At 40.4% G+C, this 27430-nt stretch overlaps 1 protein-coding gene and 1 long non-coding RNA gene across 5 annotated transcripts in view; both read right to left on the bottom strand.

The window, feature by feature from the left end:
- hlcs (holocarboxylase synthetase (biotin-(proprionyl-CoA-carboxylase (ATP-hydrolysing)) ligase)) overlaps positions 1 to 27430 on the bottom strand; it is a 65346-nt gene that overhangs the window by 7403 nt on the left and 30513 nt on the right. For 2 of the 4 annotated variants that reach the window (XM_051386385.1, XM_051386387.1), the window contains 5 exons: positions 16629 to 16696; positions 16301 to 16461; positions 15946 to 16060; positions 9453 to 9666; positions 5626 to 6266 (listed from right to left, as the gene is read on the bottom strand). In XM_051386385.1, the coding sequence (XP_051242345.1) occupies positions 6095 to 6266; positions 9453 to 9666; positions 15946 to 16060; positions 16301 to 16461; positions 16629 to 16696 (730 nt within the window). In that variant the 3' untranslated portion in view covers positions 5626 to 6094. Of the gene's footprint in view, positions 1 to 5625; positions 6267 to 9273; positions 9371 to 9452; positions 9667 to 15945; positions 16061 to 16300; positions 16462 to 16628; positions 16697 to 27430 lie in introns of those variants that run through there. The other 2 variants (XM_051386386.1, XM_051386388.1) reach the window with 2 other exon arrangements.
- LOC127355519 (uncharacterized) lies at positions 12977 to 15939 on the bottom strand. Its single transcript, XR_007881777.1, has 2 exons — positions 14305 to 15939; positions 12977 to 13154 (listed from the first exon to the last, which is right to left on the bottom strand). It is a non-coding gene; the product is annotated as an uncharacterized LOC127355519 (long non-coding RNA).

Raw genomic sequence — 27430 nt, 5'->3', positions numbered from 1 at the left:
CTGAAGACAAATGAAGTGTCATCAAGAAGCTGTGTGATGGACCTCAGACAAATAATCCTAAGGATGGTTCAGGACTCACCTGATCCAGCCCTAACTATAAGCTTTATCAAAGAGGAATGTCTTAAGCCTACTCTTGAATGTGGTGAGGGTGTCTGCCTCCCGAACCACAACTGGAAGCTGGTTCCACAGGAGAGTAGCTTGGTAACTGAAGGTTCTGTCTCCTGTTCTACTTTTAGAGACTATAGGAACCACAAGTAGCCCTGTATTCAGAGAACGTAGTGTTCTAGTGGGGTAATAGGGTACTATGAGCTCTTCAAGATATGAAGGGGCCTGACCATGAAGAGCTTTATAGGTGAGGAGGAGAATTTTAAATTCTATTCTAAATTTTACAGGGAGCCAGTGCAGAGAAGCTAGTACAGGAGAGATGTGATCTCTTTTTCTAGTTCCTGTCAGTACTCGTGCTGCAGCGTTTTGAATTAATTGGAGCGTTTTAATGGACTTAATGGGGCAACCTGATAATAAAGAGTTGCAGTAATCCAGCCTAGAAGTAACAAATGCATGGATTAGTTTTTTTGCATCTGTCTGTGAGAGGATGTGTCTAATTTTTGTAATATTACGTAAATGAAAGAAGGCAGTCCTAGAGGTCTGCTTTATGTGGGAATTAAATGACAATCCTGATCAAAGATAACTCCAAGATTCCTGACGGTGGTGCTAGAGGCCAAGGTAATGCCATCTAGAGTAACTATATCTTTAGACAGTGAGTCTCTAAGATTTTTGGGGCCAAGAACAAGAATTTCGTTTTTTTCTGAGTTTAACATCAGAAAATTGCAGCTCATCCAGGATTTTATGTCCTTAAGACATGTTTGTAATTTAGATAATTGATTAATTTCATCGGGCTTGATTGATAGATATGACTGCGTATCATCTGCATAACAGTGAAAGTTAATGGAGTGATTCCTAATAATGTTGCCTAACGGGAGCATATATAAAGTAAATATTATTGGTCCAAGTACAGAACCTTGTGGAACTCCATGACTAACTGTAGTATTTATTGAAGATTCATCGTTAACATGTACAAACTGCGAACGATCTGATAAATATGACTTAAACCAGCTTAGTGCAGTTCCTTTAATGCCAATTTGATGCTCAAGTCTCTGTAAAAGAATATTATGGTCAATGGTGTCAAATGCGGCACTAAGATCTAATAATACAAGTACAGAGACAAGTCCATTGTCTGAAGCAATCAAAAGGTCATAATTGACTTTAACCAGAGCTGTCTCTGTGCTGTGATGAACTCTAAACCCTGACTGCAAATCCTCAAATAAACTATTGTTATGTAAAAAGTCACACAACTCTTTGGCGACTACTTTCTCCAGAATCTTAGAGAGGAAGGGGAGGTTAGAGATCGGTCTATAGTTGGCTAAAACCCCTGGGTCAAGAGTGGGCTTTTTAAGAAGGGGTTTAATTACAGCTACTTTAAAGGACTGTGGTACATATCCTTATAATACAGAAAGATTAATCATATCCAGTAAAGAAGTGCCAATTAAGGGTACGACTTCTTTAAGCAGCCTAGTTGGGATCGGGTCCAACAGACAGGTTGATGGCTTCGATGTAGAAATTATTTAAGTTAACTGGTGAAGATCGATAGCAGAAAAACAGCCTGAATATATATGGGTTTACATTAGTTAAAGTTCCTGAACTTGGAGAGCCACTGATAACTACTGATGGCAGTTGTTGATTAATTTTCTCTCTAATAGTAATAATTTTATTATAAAAGAAGCTCAAAGTCGTTGCTACTTAAGTTTATGGGGATATGTGGCTCAATAGAGCTGTGGCTCACTGTCAGCCTGGCTACAGTGCTGAAGAGGAACCTAGGGTTATTCTTATTTTCTTCTATTAGTGCTGAAAAATAGGCTCCTCTGGCGTTACGGAGGGCCTTTCTATAGGTTTTAAGATTATCTTGCCAAATTGAGCGATATTCTGATAATTTGGAAGAGCACCATTTCCTTTCAGATTTCCTGGCTATTTGTTTTAACTGGCGGGTTTGGTGGTTATACCATGGTGCTAGTTTCCTATGTTTTAATAATTGGAGTGGATTCATTTAGGCTAACATACTCCTCGTGGGACAACCAGGTCTCAGTAAGACAAAGTAAATCAATATCATAATCTGATATTAATTCATTCACTAAAACAGCTTTAGAGGACAGAGACCTGATATTTAACAGCCCACATTTCATTCTCTTATTTTGTGCTACTGAGGAGTTAGTTTTAATTTTTATTAGATTTTTATGTTTAACTCCTCTTATTCTTATTTCTTTAAATAATTGAGGTGGTCGGGGGACAGACAGTCTCTATGGGGTTTTGGTGGGTGACTGTTCTAAAGAAAGTGCAGAGAAGTGTGTAAGACAGCAGCTCTGCTTCCTGGTCCCAACTCTGGACTGTCAGGTTTTAGAAATAAACTTCGCCATATTTCTAGATAAGAGAGCCGCTCCATCCAAAGTGGGATGGATGTCGTCTCTCCTAATCAGACCAGGTTTTCCCCAAAAAGGCTTCCAGTTATCAATGAAGCCCACATCGTTTTCTGGACACCACCTCGACAGCCAGCGGTGGAATGACGACATGCGGCTATACATGTCATCACTGGTCACATTGGGCAGGGGTCCAGAGAAAACTACGGAGTCCGACATAGTTTTAGCATAATTACACACCGACTCCACATTAATTTTAGTGACCGCCGATTGGCGTAAACGGGTGTCATTACTGCCAACGTGGATAACAATCTTGCTATATTTACGTTTACCTTTAGCCAGCAGTTTTAAATTTGATTCAATGTCGCCCGCTCTGGCCCCAGGGATACATTTAACTATGGCCGCTGGCTTCGCTAACTTCACGTTTCTGACTATGGAGCTGCCAATAACCAGAGTTGGTTCCTCAGCGGGTGTGTCGCTGAGTGGGGAAAATTTATTGGAAACGTGAATCGGCTGGTGGTGAACTGTGGGCTTCGGCGTTTTATGCTTCCTCCGAACATTCACCCACTCTCCCTGTCTTCCCGGCTGCTCGGGAACTACCGGGGGATCTACCGGAGGCTAACTATCTCTGTGGTGCGGTACTGGTTCAGTGGCAAAACTACATACTTGGTGTATGTATTTACCAGTTGGAAAGTTTGTTGATAATTGAATATTAAATTAATTAGCTGTAACTTTATTGGAGTGACTGCTTGGGGAAATGACACTTTGGGACTCATCGACAGGAAGAGGCAGGCTCGAACCACCAACCCTGCGATTAGTAGATGCCCCGTTCCACCTGCCACAGGCACCCAATATAATATTTGTTGCATTACAGTAACACCATCCAGGGGTGACGATGTACATTCATACAAAAAGATACATAAGGCAACCAATACAATGCCTATAAAAAGTATTCACCCCCTGGGATGTTTCACCCTTTTGTTTCTTTTATACATGAAATCATGGTCAATATAATTTGGCTTTTTGGAAAATTTGAAAAAAACCCCTCTTTAATATCAAAGACGGATTTTTACAAACTAATGTCAATTAATTAAAAATATATAAGGTACAGAAGATGATTGCATAAATATTCACCCCCTTCAGGTCAGTATTTAGTAGATGCACCTCTGGCTGCAATTACAGCACTGAGTCTGGGTGGATATGTTTCAATCAGGCTGGCACATCTGGACACTGCTATTTTTCTCCATTCTTCCTTGCAAAACAGCTCAAGCTCTGTCAGGTTCCTCAGGGATCGGGCGTGAACAGCTCTTTTCAAGTCCAGACACAAATTCTCGATTGGATTGAGATCTGGGCTTTGATTTGGCCACTCCAAAACATTCACCTTTTGCTATATGCTTGGGGTTGTTGTCTTGCAGGAAAATAAATCTTCTCCCAAGTTGTAGTTCTCTTGCAGACTGAGTCAGATTATCCTCCAGGATTTGGCGATATTTTTCGGCATTCGTGTTCCCCTCTACCTTTACAAGCCTTCCAGGGTCTGCTGCTGCGAAGCATCCCCAGAGCATGATGCTGCCACCACCATGCTTCACGGTGGAGATGGTGTATTTGTGGCAATGTGCAGTGTTTGGTGTTTGCCAAACATAGTGTCTAGTCTGATGGACAAAAAGCTCAATTTTTGCCTCATCAAACCAAAGAACCTTCTTCCAATTGACCTTGGACTCCAGCACATGCCTTTGGGCGAATCCCAGGCGAGATTTCATATGATCATTTTTCAAGAGTGGCTTTCTCTTTGCCACTCTCCCATACAGCTTTGACTGGTGAAGAACCCGGGAAACAGTTGTTGTATGTACAGTCTCTCCCATCTGGGCCACTGAAGCTTTTAACTCCTTCAAAGTGGTCGTAGGTGTCTTGGTGGCCTCCCTCACCAGTCTTCTTCTTGCCCGGTCACTCAGTTTTTGAGGATGGCCAGCTCTAGGCAGATTTAAACAAGTGCCATACTCCATCCTTTTCTGATGGATGGATTTAACTGAACTCCATGGGATGTCCAGTGAGTTGGAAATCTTTTTGTAGCCATCTCCTGACTTGTACTTTTCAAGGATCTTTTCTCTGAGTTGCTTGGAGTGTTTGTTTTTTCTTCATGTTGCAATTGTAGTAGGAAAACTGATGAACCAGAGACTGGACACAGGTGTTTTTTATACTACAATCACTTGACACACATCAGCTGAACTCAGGTGATCTCCATTTCACTTATTGTGACACTGCTGGCATCAACTAGCTGGACTTCTGTTGAATTAGGTCAGTCACTTTAAAGGGGGTGAATATTTCTGGAATCATCTTCTTTACCTTATATATTTCTAATTAATTGACATTAGTTTGTAAAAATCTGTTTTCAGTTTGATATCTTGTCAAAAAATATATTGACCATGATTTCATGTATAAAGAAACAAAAGGGTGAAAAATCCAAGGGGGGGTGAATACTTTTTTATAGGCATTGTACATCTCTTTAGTATTTTTGGTTTTTGGAAACCCCTTCTTTTTAAACCATTATCCCATCAGGCACTTGTACAGGTAGGACATAGGGCTGTGTATTTGCAAGAATCTGGTGATATGATATATATCACAACACAGGGGTTCAAATTAAATACATTGGCGAAATATTTAAATTTAAAAAAAAATAATTTAAAACTATATTGATACCTTGCTATGTACAGTAGATGGTGTGTAGATATTCAATACATAAAGGAAGTTCACCAGATGGGTGAGTAACCTGGAATGTTAGCAAAAGCTCAGCATCAGCTATCAAATGTTAGCTGGTTACTAGCTTTATAGCTAGCTGAATATTTTAAAAAGATGATTATTTGTTCACCAGCTCTGCCACAACTATAAAAACTGTTAGGTAACATAATCATGCACATTATCAAAATGCAAAAAATGTCTGCCTCAAAGTTTTTCTTATTTTTGTCATTCAGACTGACAACAGTTTATCCTTACAGTGAAACCATGTCCGAAAAAGTTGAAAAAGCTCAAAAATGTAATGCTGGTTCTGATAGAAAGGTGTAAGAACACACAGTGCAGTTAGTTGCATATGGGGCTGCATAATGTTTTGGCTGATCAGTGTAAGTAAACAAATGCTGGTTAATTTAAAGAAATGAACAACATATTTTCTGTGGAAGTATTTATTTAGCTGAAATTAGCAACAGAAAAAGCTGCAATGGTCACCGTTTACATGTGACACTGGAATTAGGTTAGATTTTCAAATGAGGAGTATGAGATATATTGTGCCCAGAAAGTAGTACAAGTTAAATAATGGTTTGAATAGGTGGTCCAAAACCAGCAGGTAATGATCAAGCTGATGTACAGTATGTGCTAGTCACTGATGCAGATATAACTTAATGTAGCTGCCTTTAAACCCAGTTATCATCATTGTGTGTCTTCCAACAAATGACCACACCTATTTCAAATGTATGTCAGCTTCACATAAGAAGAAGCTAACCAATTATCCCACTGTAAACCAGTGACATATGAATCAATTAGAAAACCCTGACACATTGATATAGTTTTCTAATAACTCAGTTACTGGTTCAATGTGCTGAAAGAGACGCTGAGTCTGTGTTTTGTTGGGTTTGGTCCTAACGCTGCTTGATGACCACCAGGTTCTTCAACATGTCGAAAGAGTTTCCATCAGGCTCCACTGAGACCACGCCCTGCTCCTTGCTGTGCACTTGGAGGAAGCCGTTGTGGTCCAGACCCACCACCTCAGCCTCCAGCCCATCCTCGCTCCAGAGACGCACCAGAGTCCCGCTAAGAGCAGAGCACAGAGAGCTACTGTTACAGTTCTGCTTCAGGATGTTAGTATGGGGTTCAGGAACAACAAACTCTGCAGCTGAAAGGGGTGTTTGCTACACAGCTTAGACCAAGAGTGAGAGCCTTAAAGACTGAGGCAACCCACCAACTCCTGCACTAATCTCTTAACAGGCCAGATTCATACGGAGGATTTGAAATGCCTAAATACAAACAAATCAATTGAAGAAATAAAGTGAAATACAGTACATTATTATATGCATCTACTGTATCATAATTAAATTAAAAGCATGTTTAAGAGCAGGTATTCAGTAAACAAAACTACGCAGTTAAAAATTAAAGAATTAACCACTTTTTTTTTTAGAAGCGAACAGCAACCTGCTGTTTCTTCAGGTTTGCCCTTAAAATTAACGAGCACTCTCAGGTGTGACAGTCTAAATTTTTCTCTTTTTCTTTTTTCAATCCTGTAAATGATAAATGGTAAATGGACCTGTACTTGTATAGAGCCTTTCTAGTCTTCCGACCACTCTACTCCACTAGTTTACACTACATGCCACATTCGCCCTTTCACACAGTGATGGCAAAACCCATTGAACAGAAACTAACTCATTCATACACATTCACACACACACACAGATTTACAGCATCGGGAGCAATTCGAGGTTCAGTATCTTGCTCAAGGATGCTTCGGCACATGGTGGGAGGAGCCGGGGATCGCACCAACAACCTTCCTATTAGTGGATGACCCGCTTTGCCTCTGAGCCACAGCCCCCCCATTAGGTCCTACTACTGTCCCGCTACACAACGAAATGGGAAGGCCAGGGGACCTAGTGTCTCAGCGTTTTTTATTTTGACATTTTCACAAAATTTCCAGACCACACTGAATCCACAACAGAAGTGGTGGTGTACTGCATATCATTTTTCAATTCAATTACATTTTTATTTTTTTTATAGCGCCAATTCATAACAAAAGTTATCTCAGGACACTTTTCAAATAGAGCAGGTCTAGACCGTCCTCCTTATAAAATTATTTACAGAGAGCCAACAGTTCCCACCATGAGCAAGACCTTGGCGACAGCGGCAAGGAAAAAGGTCCTTTTAAGAGGCAGAAACCTCGGACAGACCCTGGCTCTAGGTGGGTGGCTGTCTGCCTCGACTTTATGTTATATTTCAATTTGTTACATGAAGCTGCATGGGCTGTATGTTTGTATGAAATGTGCTATATAAATAAAGTTGATTTGAGTTGCAAAGCACTGTCATCAGTTTTCTTGAGAAAGCGGAAGGGAGCTATTTCTTCTTTGAGCTGGTGAGGCACTGTCTATGCCAAAATAAAAAACAATCAACTATCCTATCACAGCTTGGGGACCATGAGCTTTGTATGTCTGACACAAGTTGATGGCAGCTATAACAGACAGCTTTCACATTAAAACATTTTCCTTTGAGCGCCCGGTTAGCTCAGTGGGTAGAGCTGGCGACCCATGTACCAAGGCTGAGTCCTTCAGTTGTATCTATCAAATAAAGGCAATAAAAGGCCAAAAAAATAACTTTAAAAAAACAAAACAAAACAAAAAACAATTTCCTTTAAGCTAGCCAGCCAGAGAGACAGTACTTTAATTAGTGTTGGCTGTAGTTTTAAGGTTGGGTTGTGTGGCAGGAAGCAGAATAGCCAGAACTGCCTTAAAAGCACCTTAATACACTGGGGTTGCCAACCTTGATGTGTCAGAAAATGATTCAGGTAATGATACTTCACAATGTTGTCAAGCAGTACCAAAACTAATAGTGATTGTCTGTTACTGGCAAGAATATTCATATTTTCCCACAACAGAAACTACTGTGCAAAGAGCTTGCTAGATCTGTCTTATCTCGCAATGCTAGAAAATACACCGATCAGCCATAACATTATGACCACTGACAAGTGGTCACAAAGATATAACAAGACAAGTACAGAGACAAGTCCATTGTCTGATGCAATTAAAAAGTCGTTAGTAACTTTCACCAGTGCTGTCTCTGTGCTATGATGTACTCTAAATCCTGACTGAAAATCCTCAAATAAGCTGTTGCTATGTAGAAAGTCACACAACTGTCTTAGAGAGAAATGGGAGCTCATGAAGTCGTTGCTACTGAGGGCTTTATGAATACATGGTTCAATAGAGCTGTTACTCTGTCAGCTTGCAGTGCTCAAAAGAAACCTGGGGTTGTTCTTATTTTCTTCTGTTAATGTTGAATAATAGGCTGCTCTGGCATTACAGAGGGCCTTTCTATATGTTTAAAGACTATCTTACCATATTGAATGTGATTTCTTTCCTTTTCCACCTTTTTTGCTTTAATTGGCGGGTTTGGTGGTTGTACCACATTGCTAGCCTGCTATGTTTTAATATCTCCTTTTTTAGAGGGCCAATAGAGTAAAGTGTTGTTCGCAGTGAGACGGCAGCACTATTGACAAGATGATCAATTTGGGAGGGACTAAGGTTAACAAGGGAGTCCTCTGTTATATTGAGACGTGGCATTGAATTAAATACAGAATCTCCTCCTTAAATTTAGCTACAGCACTATCAGATAGACATCTGCTGGAGGACGTTTTGCCTAATGGCTTGTAGTCTAGTAACAGGAATTCAAAGGTTATTAAATAATGGTCTGATAAAAAAGGATTATGTGGGAAGACTATTAAATGGTCAATATCAATGCCATATGATAGAATGAGGTCAAGACTGATTAAACTTGTGGTTCCTATAGTCTCTAAAAGTAGAACAGGAGCCAGAGCCTTCAGTTACCAAGCTCCTCTCCTGTGGAACCAGCTTCCATTTGTGGTTCAGGAGGCAGACACCCTCACCACATTCAAGAGTAGGCTTAAGACATTCCTCTTTGATAAAGCTTATAGTTAGGGCTGGCTCAGGTGAGTCGTTATGCTGCTATTTCTTCCCATCCCCTCACCCCTCTTTCTCTCTACTCCCCCTACCCTCCTCTCTTCCTCTCTAACCCCAACTGGTATAGGCAGGCGGCCACCCACCTAGAGCTGGGGTCTGCTTGAGGTTTCTGCCTCTTAAAAGGAAGTTTTTCTTGCTGTGGTCGCCAAGTGCTTGCTCAAGGTGGCAAATGTTGGATCTCTGTAAATAATTTTATAAGGAGTATGGAGTTGAGTATGAGTATAGACCTGCTCTATTGAATTACATTGAAGTTAATGCTTACCTGTGGAGCCATCTCTTGTAGTAGGTGGGCAGGATGGCATCTGGGCCTCCTTGTTGGAAGCTGCAGATGAGACTCTCCAGGCAGGTGACAGTCCGAGCGATGAGCTGGCAACAGCTGAGGGGCTGCAGGCTGCAGTTATGCTGTATGTTGTGCTGCTGGATCAGGTCATTGATGCACACTGTTGGGTTGCTGTTTGTCACATTGAACCCACAGCCTGTCAGGCAAACAATAACAGTATTTGACTGGTGCCTGGCTGATAATATACTGCAAAAGATATATACAGTATATATAAACTGTATTATTACTATTCCTGACTAAATAGTTGTTCCACCCCATATTACTATAGATAGAGTAGGTGGAAGGTGACAGCACACTAAAAAACTGACTGCATAAGTATTCACCCCTTTACTATGACACACTAAAATCATCATGAAAAAATAGTGTTTATGTGTTTCTACAAGTTGGAAAATATGAAGAGATCACCTGTGTGCAAGACAAGTGATTTAAAGGAGACATATTATGCCTCTTTTCAGGTTCATAATTGTATTTTGTGGCTCTACTACAATAGGTTTAGATGTTTTAATGTTCAAAAAACACATTATTTTTAGCTGAGCAGCTCTTTTCAGCCTCTGTCTGAATCGATCGATTTTAGCTCCCGTCTCTTTAAGGCCCCCCTCCCTAAAAGCCCAGTCTGCTCGATTGGTCGGCATTATGACGCGGTTCACGCGGATGACGCTCCGACCTCTCCCACTTCTGCCTCAGTGTTGCCGGTGTGTCGGTTTAACTGGAGTTGAATTAACTGGTGATACTGAGGCAGATGTGTGTAGGCGTGGCTTTTTAGGACCCCTTATTGCCGAACCAGGAAATAAAGATTCTGACTACTTCTATGACATTCATTTGTTGGTGACTTTTAAAACACTGCAATAGAAACTCTGTGCTGGAACAATAATGTTGGTGTCTGCTCCTCACTACGGAACTATTATTCACTGTCATGGTGACATTAACAGCTGCTGATCGCTACCGTTGTTTCAGTTCTGAGTCCTCCCCGAGTATAACGTTACATCGAAGAAAGACTTCTTTGGATATTGTATATTGTAATCATACAATGGCTTTACAATACATCTTAGAAACACTAACTATTTTAAATAATTTAAACACACCAAAATGTAATTGTTTATAAAGGCAACCACACGCTCGCACTGTTGTAAAACAACATTAATGTAGCTTGAGTTTAGATTAACAGGTGATATTATCCTGAGTGAGACTGGTTGCAATGATGAGCTCAATGTTCGTAGTTTCTCATGTGGAAAAAAAAAACCTTCACAAAAACGTCTCTATAATGAATATTTATGTATTCCTCTGGAACCAGTAGGTTCTCAAATCTGTAAGAGTATAAAGTGAGGACTATAGGGAATGGCAATGTATGTGATAACACTGATAACGTCAATAAAACGTCCAAAATCCTCATGTTATCGGTGTTGTGTCATAGTTGTTTTTAATGTGTGTAATTCATCCAGCCTATAAATTAATCAGTCTGAGTTTACGCTCCAAGCAGTGTAGAGAACTGTGTCAGCTGTGGCAGAGTGCACATTCATTCATGCTACACTATCTGTATTTACTGACGATCGGGTTTAATATTAAAATCTAGACGTTTCGCTCACTCATCCCAACAGTCTACAAGATTCAGTCAACATGTTTGCTGGACATGTCACAACTCTGTGGATTTGAATAAGTTGTGTTCAGCTGGGCATCCAACTTCTGCTCCTATTTGCCAAATTAATTACAATATCTAATTTGGTTGAAAGACTTTGCTGACATGTATAGAATATAAATAAAAGATAAAAGTTTAGATAAACTTTAATATGAAATGTGATCAATGGTAGACAGACGTTGCATCACAAGTTAATCTGGTCATATAATGCTTTGCCACAACTCTACTTCAACATGGTATTAAACATATACTGACTGTTTCTATATATAATACCACAATTCTATCACATCTTATAATCTCTGTCCCATTTATTCAAAATCCCCCAAAGTTGTGACATGTGAAAAGGATTTGTATAGTGTAGCCCCTCTACTGATTAAAGTTTTAACTTTATCCAATTTCTGTTCCTATTGCAAAATGAGATTTGACAGTTGTCTAATTTGCAAGAAAGAGTGTGCTGTTGTGTAAATAATATCATTGTGATTGGTGAGATTAAAAGTGAAGACGCGACATGATCGATGGTAAAATGTTGTAGGCTATCACCAGTTGATCTGGGCGTATCACGCTTTGCCGCAGCTGACTCCACACTGCATTAAACATATACTGCAGACTGTATGTTTCCTTACAGACTGTGTGACAGTATAAACTCTTCTCAAATAGACTGGACATCAGATTAATAAGGATTCGTAAAACGACAGCAAAAACATTTTCTGAATTATTTATAGACATTTACAGTGTTTGGAACAGGCATCGACACAGTCACCTACTGTGTCATTCTCTTCAAGCCTCCGGAGATCGCCGTCACAAATAAAATTAATTCAAATTTCAGGTAACTCCGTTAATCTTATTAGACATCAGAACTGGAGTGTTGACATTGTTAAGGATTTCATTCTGGTGGGTTAAAATTATGAAAAGAAGTCAATTCAGTCAGTATTTCTAGTGTACAGATCTGCATCAATGCTCGGGAATATCACCAGTTAATTCAACCACCAGTTAAACCGACACACCGGCAGTTAGCTCCTCACTGCTACTGAGTTTAGCTGCATTTCTACCGTCAATATTAATTCAATAACTGCTTCTAAACCAAAAACTTCACCAGCGGACATGTTAGAGCGGGAGTCTGACCTGAAATCACGGAGAAATGAACAACATCAACAATCAGGATTACAGCTTTCTGTGACGTTTTCCTCAGGTAAATACTGCTATAAAAACCTCTATCACATAATGTTAGTGTTTATACCTTAACTATGAGAACCAACACTGTGTTTTATGCTTGTCTTTACAGGTACAGCAGTGAGCAGTGACCTACAGTGAAGTTAAACATATTATATGCCTGCAATACTTTATCCTGTACAACATGTCAACATAACTGAAGGAATTACTCATCTAATAAAGTAACTTGTTTATGTGGTTTAAAAACTGCTAAGTAACCAACTGTTAACTGTGTCCATATTTCATAGTCTGATATTTTAACTTGAAAGTATTATTACCAAAGTGAACCTTCAGATATGTGTAAAAGCTGCAATTATGTTTGAACCCCATTCAAAATACTGTATATATACTGGATATTCTATAATTTATATTATATATTATGATGTAATTTATCTTCCAACATAATACAGTTTGAATGTGAGACAGTAATGTATTGTGTTGCTTACAGTCATTAATACAGGTTTAACATTTTCATACATAGATGTTACACAAATCAGGTTTTCAACTCTTGTACATCCAGGAAATCTTCATAAAACCTTTGTGAAATAACATGTTATTTATATAAAACCACACTTATTACTGTATTTAAAAATGACCAAAACTCTTCTTAAAAGTAAAACACTTTATTTATGTTTAATTTATATTCCAGTTACACATGTTGTAAGTAACAAAGCTAGAACTTTTATGTAAACTGTGCAGATCGTGTCCTTCATACTGTCCTGATGCTGCAGCTGTCTCTGTCCTCTGATGGGTCCAGGAACACCTGAGCTTCATCAGGTCACCTGTAAAACAAGTCAGATGCAGTGTTACTTGTAAGGCAGCATATAATATACAGTACAATATAATACGGTATAATATAATACAAGTACAACAGCTCATTGTGGCTCAAAGTAGTCCTAAGTTATAAAATAAAATAATAAAGCAGTGTTTGACTCCACATAAAGCCTAGTGAGCGTCGTAGTTACACAATATTACTAAACTAATGAATCCCTGCAGTTTGACTATTTCTCTCTCACAGTAGCTCTATTGTTAACTCCGGTGCACGTTGATCAAGTTCATTTACACACTGTAACACACACACACAAAACATTGCAGATAGCCCCAGCTGGTTAGCACGTTAGCAGGTTACACAAACAGAAAAGAATCACCATAACTCACTCCCTGTATTTTGGTAGTTTCTAACGAGGGTTATCGATCACACTGTCCCTCATATTACATCATAAAGTCCCACAGACTCAGTAACTATAGTAACACAGTGACATCACAGAGCTGCTGTGTGCTAATCAAAGCTACAATGCTACCAAACTAATGACCTCCGCTGTTGAATTTATACACAGTACAAGTACGGTGTCTTCTGATCACTGCTTTATTGATCCACACGGTGAACAGATACTGAGCTACCCAGCAGATAATAAGTTACCAGGTTAAAGACAATTAAAGCTAACTGACATTATATTCCCGGTTCCATGCAGTTCAACAAGCTAACAGCTGATGAGCAGCTACAGTTTGTTCACTCGGAGGTTTTCTGCTCTTTCTAACAGCGACACAAACATATTACTGACTGAGCACTTTAACTAAATACAGACCAACATAAAGCCAATTTAACCCGGTCACAAAACCCTCAACAGTTACAGAGTTACAGAGCCCCCCCCCCCAGCATGAAGCTTGGTGATTCTCAGTATAAACTTTGTGTGAATCTCTATAAAAATATCAGCAGGGGAGAATATGGAGACATCTGCACCAGCTGGTTAATAAATTAACTTCACCTTATAAGTTTCATCTTCATCTTTTAACATTTAACAAACATTTAACAAACATTTAACAAACAATAACTACGTTAGCATCACTGAGGCTCCTGTAGCTAACAACTGTTATTATGTGCTAGCATTACACGAACAATGAAAAACAGCATCAATTCTTAAAAATACTTACAGTTATTTCCTCTGCTGTCTCTCCACAGACAGTTGGTACAATCCCTCTTTCAGGAACAGTCTTTCAGTCAGTCCAGTGTTGTACTGACCGAGGTTGTGAAAACAGTCCGACAGGAAGTGGTTCACACACGTTCCGGCTTTTCCGACAGACATTTCCGTCAAAAATAAAAACAAATCCAATGGCTCACACATATGTAGATTGGGCTGTGCAGCCAATGACTGAACAGTTAGTCTGCTGAAGCCTTTGCCCAGACATTAGCCTGGCAGGCTGCTGGCTGGGCTCGCTTGCTGGTTCTCCACTAGCTTGTTCTCCACTAGCTTGCGCTTTTATAGTAACAATGGCGGAGCTCCGATAGTCAACAGGAAGTAAACTGCGGTGGGTGGCAACATGGAGGCGAAATGACGTCAAAAAGTCTGACTGTCTGAAACGGAGTGATTTCTCTCCTGTATTCTGACTGAGGCAGCCCACAAAAACATGACTGAGTCATTTTTTTTCACACTTTGCTGCTGATAGGCCCTCCAGAGTCCCAAATGTACATAATCAAATGATTAAAAAGTTGGTTTTTCATAATATGTCCCCTTTAAGGTTAAATACGTAGAAAATCTACAAAATAAGGACAAAGGACGATCCAAACACTTCAATGCTCTCAGGATCTCTCAGAGTACATTAAGGTAATCATAAAGACGGAGAGAATATAGAATAGTCGTAAACCTTCCTCCAGCAGGTTGAGTGTTTGTGTAAGAGGAGCACAAGTGATCCAGGCCCTGTCCAGAAGACATGTGGAAACTAAGAAAAAAGCTATGGAAGCCACTGCCTCATCAGTTACAGCCGTATGGCATGTGAAAGACAAGTTGCTAACATGCAGTATGTAGTAGTAGCGTGTTTAAGTGTTTTTCTAGATATTCATAATCTCATCCACGCAGTTGGCATGGATGAGATTTTTTTATGTCTTTGCACCAAAACTAGGGCTGCAACTAATGTTATTTTCATTATTGATTAATTTGTTTTCTTCATTAATCGATTATTTGCTTGGCCCATAAAATTACAGAAAATAGTGAAAAATGTTTATCAGTGTTTTCCAAATTGCCAAGGTGATGTTCTCAAATGTCTTGTTTTGTCTACAACCCAAAGATATTCAGTTAACTGTCAGAGGACTAAAGAAACTAGAAAATGCTGAAATTAGAGAATTTGAATTATTTTCTTTAAAAAATACTCAAAAGAAGTAATCAAATGCCAAATAGTTTGTGATTAATTAAATAGCTGACACATAATTGATTAATTGACTAATTGTTGCCACTCAAACCCAAATTGTGAAGAAAATCATTGTACATACTGATCTGACGCTAGGGACACACAGGAGGTGGATGTGCTGCAAACTGCTGCGATATGTCAATTCAAGTGTGAGCCTGGCTATTCACAGCAGATGTACGTGTCTCTGCGCCAGTCAACAAGTAATTCTGCTTCTCTGCTCTTTTCTAATGACACATACAGCTGATCATTATAATAACCCCATGAATTATGTGTTTATAGATAAGCGGGATGCCACTTTTTCTGCAACAATTAACAATTCAGCCTCTCCTGAAGGACCATCTTCAGGAGAGGCTGAAAAAGCCCCTGTCTAATTAAGGGGGACCTTTTTACCTATGAGCAGATGAAAGATTGATCCTATTACAGTGGAAGTCACAAGGACTCCCCCAAGCTTCATTAGGTTACTGTAGTAGATGTCGTTGGGCCACTTCACCCTCAGGTCTAAGTCCTGGTGAAGATATGAAATATGTTCAGACATCATCAATCTATAACATAAGACATTTTAAATTAATACCTAATGCAATGGCCTTTAACAAATGATTGCTTTGTGATACAATATGCCGGTGATACAATATGATATTGTGCTACTACAGACAACTATTTTAATGTTTAGGGTATATTCAGATGGACATTGTATGGGCAAACTTACAAAATATGTGAAGGCTAACACAGTCTGATAATATGGTACCTGGTATCCAGGAAGTGTGCGAACACCCTCCACTACTGCCAGAGCAGCCAGATGCTGCAGGAAGGGAATCCTCTGTCCGAGCCTGGAGCTCAGCTCAACCTGGACCGCCAGAGTGAACATGGCACAACCCAGAGGGCTGAGCCAGGCATTCCTGCCCCGACCTGCAGCAGCAACAAACATACAAGGGGGCGCAACACTTATGACATACATTTGACAAATAAGATCAATAAAAACAAAAGTGCATGCAACTGAAACTTCAGTACGTCAATACATTTTAGGTTTGTGTGAATGTTGCATATACAAGTTTACAGTATGCTGGAGCACTGACCTCTGCCCTGGCTTTGTCGAGCAGATACTGCTATTAACCCCACATCCTTTGGTAAGTGCAGAGTCAGACTGAATGGAGACAAGAATGAACACAGAACACAGGGTTAACGGGGAAGTGGGTGATAAACCGTGAAAAGCAGACTAATGCATGCAACTTGGGCTTGTGGGCGGCTGTCGCTCAGAGGTAGAGCGGGTCATCCACTAATCAGAAGGTTCCAAGGCTAAGCAAGATACTGAACCACAAAATGCTCCTGATGGTGCACATCGGTTGAGCTCTCAAGTCGTGTGTAGATCAACTGGTGGATGTCTTCAAAGAATTTTCAACCTCTCAGTGCTCAGTCCCCACGTTTCAAAAAGACCACCATTATGCCTGTTCCCAAAAAGGCTAAAGCCCTCTGCCTGGACAACTACTGCACTCACCTTCACCATCAGGAAGTGTTTGAGCAGTTAGTCAAAACCTGCTCTCTTCCTGACCCACTACAATTTGCATACAGGCCAAACAGATCAATGGATGACAACAACGACCTAGCACTCCACACTGCCCTCTCCCACCTGGACCACAGGAACACATATGTAAGAATACTTTTCAATTATGTTACTTGATGGGCAAACGCCAGGCTTTGTGGACAGGTACCACCACATCCTCTATAGGGTTGGGTACCGAAGCCCAGTGCCAATATGGCACCGGTTGCTATACAACCGGTAAGGTACCAGCAGGTAGGGGTCACCCCACTCAGGTCCTACATGTCAACCTGTTGATGGAGTGGGTCCCCAGGCCTCGAGAGAAGCTTAGTGTCCTGATTAATAGAAATTTGAAAGAGTAGAAGGTAGAAAAGCAGTATCTATCGTTGCCAACTCCCTTAGCCCCTGACCATGTGCCTGACGCCTGGCATTCACAGGTGATAGCCGTCTGTACACCGGTTATGCTACTGATACTATATGGTAGCAGATTTTGCCTCTGCCTAGAACGTGGATTTATTTTGTGATTTATAGTCATTCCTGGGAGAAGCACTTCCAAGTAGATTTCTGCTGAGACAGAATACTTTGACTATGTCATCAGGAATGGTGTCATCAAGCCCCAGTTTCAGATATTCAACCCAACTTCGAGTTGACAGACTGGGATGTACTCTGTGAGCCACATGGGGAGGACATCGATAAGATGACCGACTCCATTACGGATTATATCAGATTCTGTGAGGACACCACCATGCCAGCCCGGACCGTTCACTGCTTCTCCAATAACAAGCAAATAACAAGAAGAAGGCTTTCAGGTCGGGTGACAGAGAGGAGCAGAGGAGAGAGCAGAACGAACTCCGAGAGATGCTGACGACGTGCAAGGACAACTACAGGAACAACAGAACAGTGTGAGGGATGTGTGGGTGGGAATGAAGCACATCACGGGGATGAAGGGGAAAGACAGGCAGACATCTGGGAGCCTGGATAGAGCTAATCAGTATAACCAGTTTTTCAACAGGTTTAGCTCACCTCCTGCTACCCCTCCGACACCCCCAGACCCCCACACACTCACACTGTCCCAAATGGCTCGACCCTCCCCCCAACATTCTCCTGTACAACACCTCTCCATCTGCCCCCCCTCCTGGCATCTCACCCAGGATCCTGAAGACCTGTGCCAGCCAGCTGTCTCCTGTACTCGGACATCTGTACAACCTGAGCCTGAGTCAGGAGAAAGTCCCGTTGTTGTGTAAGACCTCCTGCTTTGTCCCAGTCCCCAAGAAGTTGAGGCCATCCGACCCGGCAGACTACAGACCAGTCGCCCTAACATCGCATGTGATGAAGGTCCTGGAGAGACTGGTCTTAGCCCAGCTGAGGCCACAGGTGAGAACGTTTCTGGACCCTTTGCAATTTGCCAGACCCATTTAGGAGTCGATGATGCTGTCATCTACCTGCTGCAACAAGCCCATGTGCATCTGGATGGTGGGGGAGGCACTGTGAGGATCACATTCTTTGATTTCTCCTGTGCTTTCAACACCATTCAGCCTCTGCTGATGGGTGAGAAGCTGCGGGTGGGTGTTGACGACACTATGATCTCCTGGATTACTGACTACTTGACAGGCAGGCCACAGTTTGTCCGTCTGGGCAGTGTCCTGTCTGACGTGGTGGTCAGTGATACAGGAGCTCCACAGGGAACTGTGCTTTCTCCCTTCCTCTTTACCTTATACACCACTGACTTCCAGTACAAGTCTGAGTCATGCCACCAAAGTTTTCTGATGATTCAGCTGTTGTCGGGTGTATAAGAGGGGGAGATGAGGGTGAGTAGAGGACACTGGTAGACAACTTTGTAGAGTAGTCCGAACAGAATCACCTGAGGCTGAATGTCAACAAGACCAGAGAGCCAGTGACACCAACAGACTTGATAAAATCATCAAGATGGCTGGCTCTGTACTTGGTCTCAGGCTGGAGTCTTTTGAGTCCGTGGTGGAGAGGAGAACGCTGAATAAACTGTTATCCATCATAGACAATGATCAGCACCCTCTCCAACACACAATGGTCAGACAGCAGAGCACCTTCTCTCACAGGCTGCTCCAGCTCCGCTGTCGAAGGGACAGATATAGGAAATCTTTCCTGCCACATGCCATCACTTAAGATAAACGTAAAAGTAAAATAGTTATTCACGTCAGCGGTAATGACGCCCTATAACGCCAATCAGAAGTCACTAAAATTAATGTGGAGTCGGTGTGTAGATATGCAAAAAACAATGTTGGACTCCATAGTTTTCTTCACACTCTGGACCCCTGCCCAATGTGACCAGTGATGACATGCATAGTGGCTTGTCGTCATTCCACCACTGGCTGTCGAGGTGGTGTCCAGAAAACGATGTGGGCTTCATAGATAACTGGCAGCCTTTTTGGGGAAAACCTGGTCTGATTAGGAGCGACGGCATCCATCCCACTGTGGATGGAGTGGCTCTCTTATCTACGAATATGACTACGTTTATTTCTAAAACCTGACAGTCCAGAGTTGGGACCAGGAAGCAGAGCTGCTGTCTTACACACTTCAGAATCAGAATCAGAAATACTTTAATAATCCCAGGGGGAAATTATTTAATTTCTCTGCGCTTCCACGCAAAATCCCATACTGTGTCTGTCCCCCGACCACCTAAATTATTTAAAGAAATAAAAACATGAGGAATTAAACATAAATGACAAATAATAATCTGCAGATTTATGCATACTAAAAATGTAATTAGTTGCTTCTCTAGAAGATTTAGGACGCTCTTTCTAAAATGCAAAAAAGATAGTGAGCAATCAAAATACTTTCAGCCATCAAAATGATTGAGAATGGTGCTTCTTTGTTGCGGAAACAAATCTTGGTCAAGCCTAAATAATTCATGAAGTATGCATAGATCATAACCAGAAGGCAGTAGTTTAATTTAGCAGTTTTGCAAACTCATGGAATTAGTTTTAATTAACTACAGCCGACTAAACATGTTTTCATTATGGCCCGTGAAGATGGTCACTACATTAATCTTTCACTCTTTCTTACAGCTTTTAAGATGGTTAATAAGGTTAATGCAAGTTAATTTAAAGTGCAGTTGTTTTGCTATGACCGTCCTGCATGGCTGTAATTATTAGCACAGAGTGTCAGTCAGCGTTTCAAAAAATGCTGATTTGAAAGCGGGGGGCTGTGTTCCTACCAGAAACCAAAAAGAAAATGTTTGCACGTTCTCTCATCTCCAAATGCAATTAAAGCTGATCCAGTGACCCAAGGCAACAGCCCTCGATTGGCTAGCGAACAAAGATTGTGAAGCTGCCAGAGCAAGAGAGTAGGCCCTTTCTGCTATTGTAATGCAAAGTTAGTCAGTGGTAAATCAGCTTAAGTGCAGGGTGCCCCAACTCTGGCCAGAAAGAGCTTTGTAACAGACTTCTTGAAGAACTGTTTATAGAAGGGATAGATGGATAGCTCAATCTAGATTCTGAACTCAGGGTATTTTGATGTGACAGGCTGTTATCTTCAGACTGAAGACTAAATTAGCAACGAGTGTATAAGCCTTTAGGCAGGTTAAGTACAGGTGATTAGTGCGACTGAGTGTGAAAAGCTATATAACTTGCAGGATAGGCTCACAATTTTTCACGCCTGTCTTAAAACAATTGTCAGGTGCCCATATGTACAGTGAAAACAGGTTATTCCTCCTGTTCATACTAACCACGGCCCTGGTGAAGGCAAGACAGCTGAAAATATTAAGCAAATAGCAAAAATAAGCAATAAGCAAAAAGTATGGTATACTGGAAAAGGGGGACTGTGATAATGCAGATCCCACTATTCTGGTTGCAAGTATTTTTCTTTTTAACTCAGATTTTCTGCATATGGTGGTGTGTTCTTTATACTATGAAAGTTTTCCTAAAATTAGATTTAAAAAAAAATCACAATATATCTCTTTGATTACAGTATCGCAATATATTGAATCATAACCCCTGGATTGTGATATGTGTTGTATCGCCTAGTTTTAATTCTAATGGACTTCAATGGAGCACAGATTAATCTGCACCTCCCTGTGTTTACACTGCACCTCCCTAGTGCCCTTCCAATGAAAGAGATGGGAGACAAAATCCTCAGAACACCTTCTGTGCAAAATGCATTCAAAAACTGATACAAACTGCTACAAAGTTAATATCTTCCAAGGACCATAATAAAGCATAGTAACAAGAAGAGGAAATTGTATACTAAAATTGCCTTAACTTTGGAAGATACCCTCTTGATTTGTTAAACTCACTGACATAACATTTTTTTTATTGTCTTTGTGAGCCAGAGGAATGATTACAACCGAACAAAACCTCTTTCAATGTTCATATTATATTATTTTTAAGAGATGAAAAATTACTTAAGAATGTTGCAGTAGGTAATTTTTATAATAAAATAAATAAAAATCAGCCAGATTTAAATTACACAGGGGAACAAGACAGGGCTGCCCCCTCTCCCCCTTGTAATTCACATTAGCAATTTAACCACTGGCCATGGCAGTCCATAAGAGTACCAACTATAAAGGCATAAGAATAGGAAATGCTGCATCGCATTGCTCTGTATGCTGACGATATTATTTGGTTTGCTCCAATCTAAAGCGGACTCTACCCACTATACTTGACCTTACAGACTATTTTGGGATGTTTGCAGGTTACAAAATAAACTACTCAAAATCAGTAATACTCTTCCTAGATAAAAAGGAGAGACAAGCTCCTCCGATTCATACTCTTCTTCTGGTTTCACAAGAAGGTTTCTCCTACTTAGGAGTTAACATTGCCCCTACTATTGAAAGAATTGTATCAAGCAATTATAACACCTTGACAGATAAGGTTACACACCTTATTAATAGGTGGACAAATTTAATTCTATGATGGGGTGCATAAATGTTCTGAAGAGGGGAATTTTACCAAAGTTTTTAAATCTTTTTCAATCTATTCCTTTGGCTCCTCCACCTTCGTTTTTTCACTTACTTAAAAAGCTTTTTACAAACTTATAGCTGACCTTTGCAATTTTTTTGTTCATTTGAGGAACTTAAAACCTGGTATGGGATTCCTGGAAAACATTTATTTAAATATTTGCAACTTAGAAGCTTTATCTTGTCCAGACAAAGTAATAGTTTGACACTCCCCCCCAGATCCACTTTGGAAGATTATACCTTGAAATTTTTATACTCCAGGGGACAGATTTCCTTACTGTACAAGCGCTTTGAAAGCAAGTCTAAAGAATCTTCACAAAACACACTAAAAGCATGGAGGACAGATCTGCATAACTTAACAGAGAAGGAGTGGTCAGAAGCATGCTCTCTAGCTCAAACTCAATCAATAAATATAAATTCCAAATTATTACAATATAAATGGATAAGTAGACTATATATAACACCATCTAAGTTGCACCACTTTAATCCCAACATACCTGATACCTGCCTCAAATGCAAAGACCAAAAGGGGACACTCTTTCACTGTATGTGGGAATGCCCACAGATACTCACATTCTGGAGAAAAATCTTATATTTAGCAAGACAAATCATTGGTGAGGATGTGCCTATCAATTCTAAATTATGTTTATTAAACCTTTACCCAGATGGCTTTAACACCTCGAACAAAGAAAGATCTCTACTTAATATTTGCTTTTTGGAAGCCAAGCGATGTATAGCTTCCTCATGGAAATCAGATACACCCTGTGCCACTTCACAATGGCTAAAGGGAATGACATTTTACATGGCTTTGGAAAAGATCAGTTACACTGCAAAAGAGAGGCTTGATAAGTTTTAGAAGATTTGGGACATCTTTTATAACTTCCTTGAGAGAACAATATGGATGTAGATGGCTGGTTTGATGACAAGCTGAATACATTTTTTCTTTTCTATTCTTTTCTTTTGTGTATTCATTAAATTCTCCTTTTATGCTGATGGTGAAATGTCTTTTCATGGACTGATATATTGAAGCCTAAGATACCTCTACAAATAGGCCAATGTGTATTATTATTTTTTTATTATTATTATTATTATTATATATTATTGTTATTATTTGTGTTATTTATCTTTTTTTAAATTTTTTTATTTATCTTCCTATCCATACATGTGCCTCTTGTGTGTTTTGTTGCCTTCTGTAAAAAATGAGAAAATCCTCAATAAATACTTAAAAAAAATCAGCCAGACGTTTATAGCTGGGGAAAATGAAAACATGTAGGGAATGTAAAAAAAAATTACTTTCTGAAAATAGTTCACAGCCTCAGGAATTTGTTCACTAGACTGAAGATGATTACACTGGACATTTTGTAAAACGTTTCTGCAGCCAAGTAACTGCCAACATGTACTCACTAATGAAAAAAAAAGAAACCCATTGCCTTAAAGCATCATGGAAAGAAGTCATCTTGAAAACAGAATGTTAATAGCTGATTACATATGCAGAAAACGGAGAATGACAAGAAAAAAAGATTTTGTTTTTGATTGAATTATCATTCAATTATTATAAATCCTCATATTAGAACATCAAATATTTAAATATGAATTGATAAACACACACAATGTGTTCATCACATTGTGTGAGGGGTGGAACTCAGTACAGCACTGACTGTGTGAGAGCTCAGTGGAAGCTATGTTAGCTGGAGCATGACCCTGCTGACGGTGAGGCTGGTTAGGAGGTGGTTAGTCCCTGCTGGGGTTGTAACTGGGGGATGCTGCTGTTTGGCAGGACCACCAGAGAATCAGCCTGATCCGTGACTGAGAGGTCTCTGCCAACAATCAACTTCCACAGAGAACAAAACCAGGAGCCCAGCTGGCTCTCTTGAGTTCTCAAGCTTTAGAAATGAGCTTTAAATCAGAAAAGCTGGACCTAACAAGACAAGTAAGTCCAGTGCTGACTGCCTCTTCTGATATCACAGTACTGTCTGCACTGAGTGAGGGGGGACAGGATGGAGCTGGGACTTTATTTGGAAATGTACCCCATTCAATTTATAAGGGCCTGAACTACAGAAGTAGATGGATTTCTGCATCAGGAGTTTTAAGATGCTCATTGCTGATTCCCCCCCCCCATCGGATCTGATCCTGTCAATAATAGCATCAACAGCAATCATCACCACGTTTAACGTGGTAAAGCCATTACATTATGGATTCTGGACTGGACTGTCATATGCAATCTGTTCAAATAACCAACTGTCCTGACTAAAACAGCTCAGGTGATATTACTGATATAACACGCATTTCTCTTAACTCCCATCCACTTTAAAGGCTTTTTTCTGTATGTTACAAGTGATATGACAGATGAATATAGTGCATGGGCATAAGAAACACAAGCAGCCAGGGATCAAACCTCCAAGTTAGTTTAAAAATGTAAAAGCGAAAACAAAAGGACAATGGTAAAATTATTACTCAAAATATTCTTCATCTCACCATCACATTTTAAAGACCCACTGACTTTTTGCTATGCTTACTTTTGGACCTATTTAAAAAAAAAATCAGTTCAAATTCAATTCAGTTCAACAATGCCACTGTGTTCAGAGATGTCAGTAATTACTTTGGTGCATACTATAATTTGATAACTGATAGAAAACCCATGTGGAAATAACTCTTTAGTGTGTGAACAAAAATACAATTTGAAGGTTATTTATACAAAATTCACCACTGGATATGGAGCCACTGGATATTGCACTAGATCACCACAATCTCAGACAAAATAAACCAAACAGAAATAAAATCAAACTCAATATCACTCACCACCAGACTCCATAGAAAAAAACTGGAATTTTACGTTACATATCATCGTAACATTAACTTAATCTTTATTAGTCTTTCCACTGTTCCAACAATAACCAACTCTGGTTTGGTGGAAATCAATCCTTAATTCATCGAGGTAGATGATAAAAACAGCAGTTTCAGTCGGAGCAGACCGGCTATGGAAACAAACCACAGAGAGGCTGCGATACAACACAGGCAGAGGGAGAGAGACACCATGACTTCACTATATCTTTACATAGAGACTAGTTGTTGGCTGCTATATTTATGTTCTAAATCTATATACAGTCCTGCTCACCATTATTGGCACCCATGAAGTTTAAGTGGAATATCTTCTGAAAAAAATTAATCAAGTGAAACATTTCTGTTCTATAGAGAACTCGTGTTTGATACAAAAGAGCAAATGATAAACAACAATTTAAAACAATAAACTATGGGAGGAAAAAATAGAAAAACTTAAAGCTTGCTGTGTCACTGGTATTGGCACCCTTTGCTGTAAATCAGTATGGAAACACATTGTGACTCACCTATGGTAAATCACAAATGAGAATTGTCTGTGCCCATGTGACATGAATTAGCCAATGAATGATGACTTCCGTGTTTTAAAAAGCCATCTCTTATCCCCTGTTCCTTTGTCACAATGGTGAAGACAAAGAAGTTTTCTGAAGACATCAGAAGTGCGATAATTAGCAAACACAAGACCTCCAAAGGGTATAAGGCCATCTCCAAAGACCTTGGTATCCCTGTTTCAACAGTGCATAATGTTATTACGAAGTATGCCAAGCATGGAACTGTCAAGAACCGCCCTAGACGTAGGGGGAAGAGAAAAATTGATGAGAGAAGTCTTCGAAGGTTGGTGCGAAAGGTGGACAAAACACCACGTCAAACATCCAAAGACCTGAAGGCCAACCTGGAACAGTCTGGGGTCATGGTTTCAACAACTACCATACGCCGCACACTAAACCAAACAGGGCTTCATGGGCGAAGGCCAAGGAAGACATAATTGCTGAGGAAAAGACATAAAAAGGAAAGACTAATCTATGCCAAAGAGTACCTGGACAAACCACAATCCTTCTGGGAAAATGTTCTGTGGACAGGTGAAACAAAAATAGAGCTTTTTGGCAATGCACACCAACAGTTTGTTTACAGACGGCGCAATGAAGCCTACAAGGAAAAGAACACCCTACCAACAGTTAGCAAGGAGGATCCATAATGCTGTGGGGCTGCTTGCTGCATCGGACTGGAGGCCTTGACCGTATCACAGGAATCATGAAAACAGAGAATTATCAAGAGATTTTAGAGTGAAATGTCCTACCCAGTGTAAGAAAACTTGGTTTGAGTTGAAGATCATGGGTCCTCCAGCAAGACAAAGACCCAAAGCACACATCCAAACGCATGCAGGAATGGTTGAAAAGGAAAAAATGGCCTGTTTTAAAATGGCCAGCAATGAGTCCTGATCTCAATCCGATTGAAAATCTTTGGTATGAGCTGAAATCTGCCATTGGGCAAAAGAAACCTGCAAACGTTCAAGAGCTTGAACAATTTACAAAGACAGAGTGGGAGAAAATACCAGCTGAGAAGTGCAAGAAGCTTATAGAAACATTTTGAGGCTGTCATCACTGCCAACAGGTGTGCAACCAAATATTAAAGAAGGGTGCCATTATTGCTGCACATGCTGTTTTTTCTGTTTCTTCTTTGAAATTACAATATGTAAGTTGAGAAAACAATTTTCTTTGTTAAATTACTTTGGACCTCCACTTAAAAGATCCTGATGATATAAATTTGGTATATTTCTATTTATTTCTGAAGATATTGTAGAGGTTATGCAAAAAATGAAGGGGTGCCAATAATGGTGAGCAGGACTGTATATCTATATCTGAGGACGTTTCTGGACCCTTTGCAATTTGCCTATCAGACCCATTTAGGAGTCGATGATGCTGTCATCTACCTGCTGCAACGAGCCCATGTGCATCTGGATGGTGGGGGAGGCACTGTGAGGATCACATTCTTTGATTTCTCCAGTGCTTTCAACACCATTTAGCCTCTGCTGATGGGTGAGAAGCTGCGGGTGGTGGGTGTTGACGACACTATGATCTCCTGGATTACTGACTACAGGCCACAGTTTGTCCGTCTGGGCAGTGTCCTGTCTGACGTGGTGGTCAGTGATACAGGAGCTCCACAGGGAACTGTGCTTTCTCCCTTCCTCTTCACCTTATACACCACTGACTTCCAGTACAACTCTGAGTCATGCCACCAAAGTTTTCTGATGACTCAGCTGTTGTCGGGTGTATAAGAGGGGGAGATGAGGGTGAGTAGAGGACACTGGTAGACAACTTTGTAGAGTAGTCCGAACAGAATCACCTGAGTCTGAATGTCAACAAGACCAGAGAGATGGTGATCGACTTCGGTAGGAAGAAGAGGATGCCTTCACAGCCACTACGGATCAGGGGGGAGGTGGTGGAGGACTACAAATACTTGGGAGTGGTGATCGACAACAGACTGGACTGGAAATCTAACACCGAGGCTGTGTACAAGAAGGGGATGAGCAGACTCTATTTCCTGAGGAAGCTGAGATCCTTCAACGTGTGCAG

This window comes from Dicentrarchus labrax, unplaced genomic scaffold (genome assembly GCF_905237075.1).
Source record: "Dicentrarchus labrax unplaced genomic scaffold, dlabrax2021, whole genome shotgun sequence".
Classification (NCBI taxonomy): domain Eukaryota; kingdom Metazoa; phylum Chordata; class Actinopteri; family Moronidae; genus Dicentrarchus; species Dicentrarchus labrax.
This window is presented reverse-complemented; position numbering and strand designations above follow the sequence as displayed.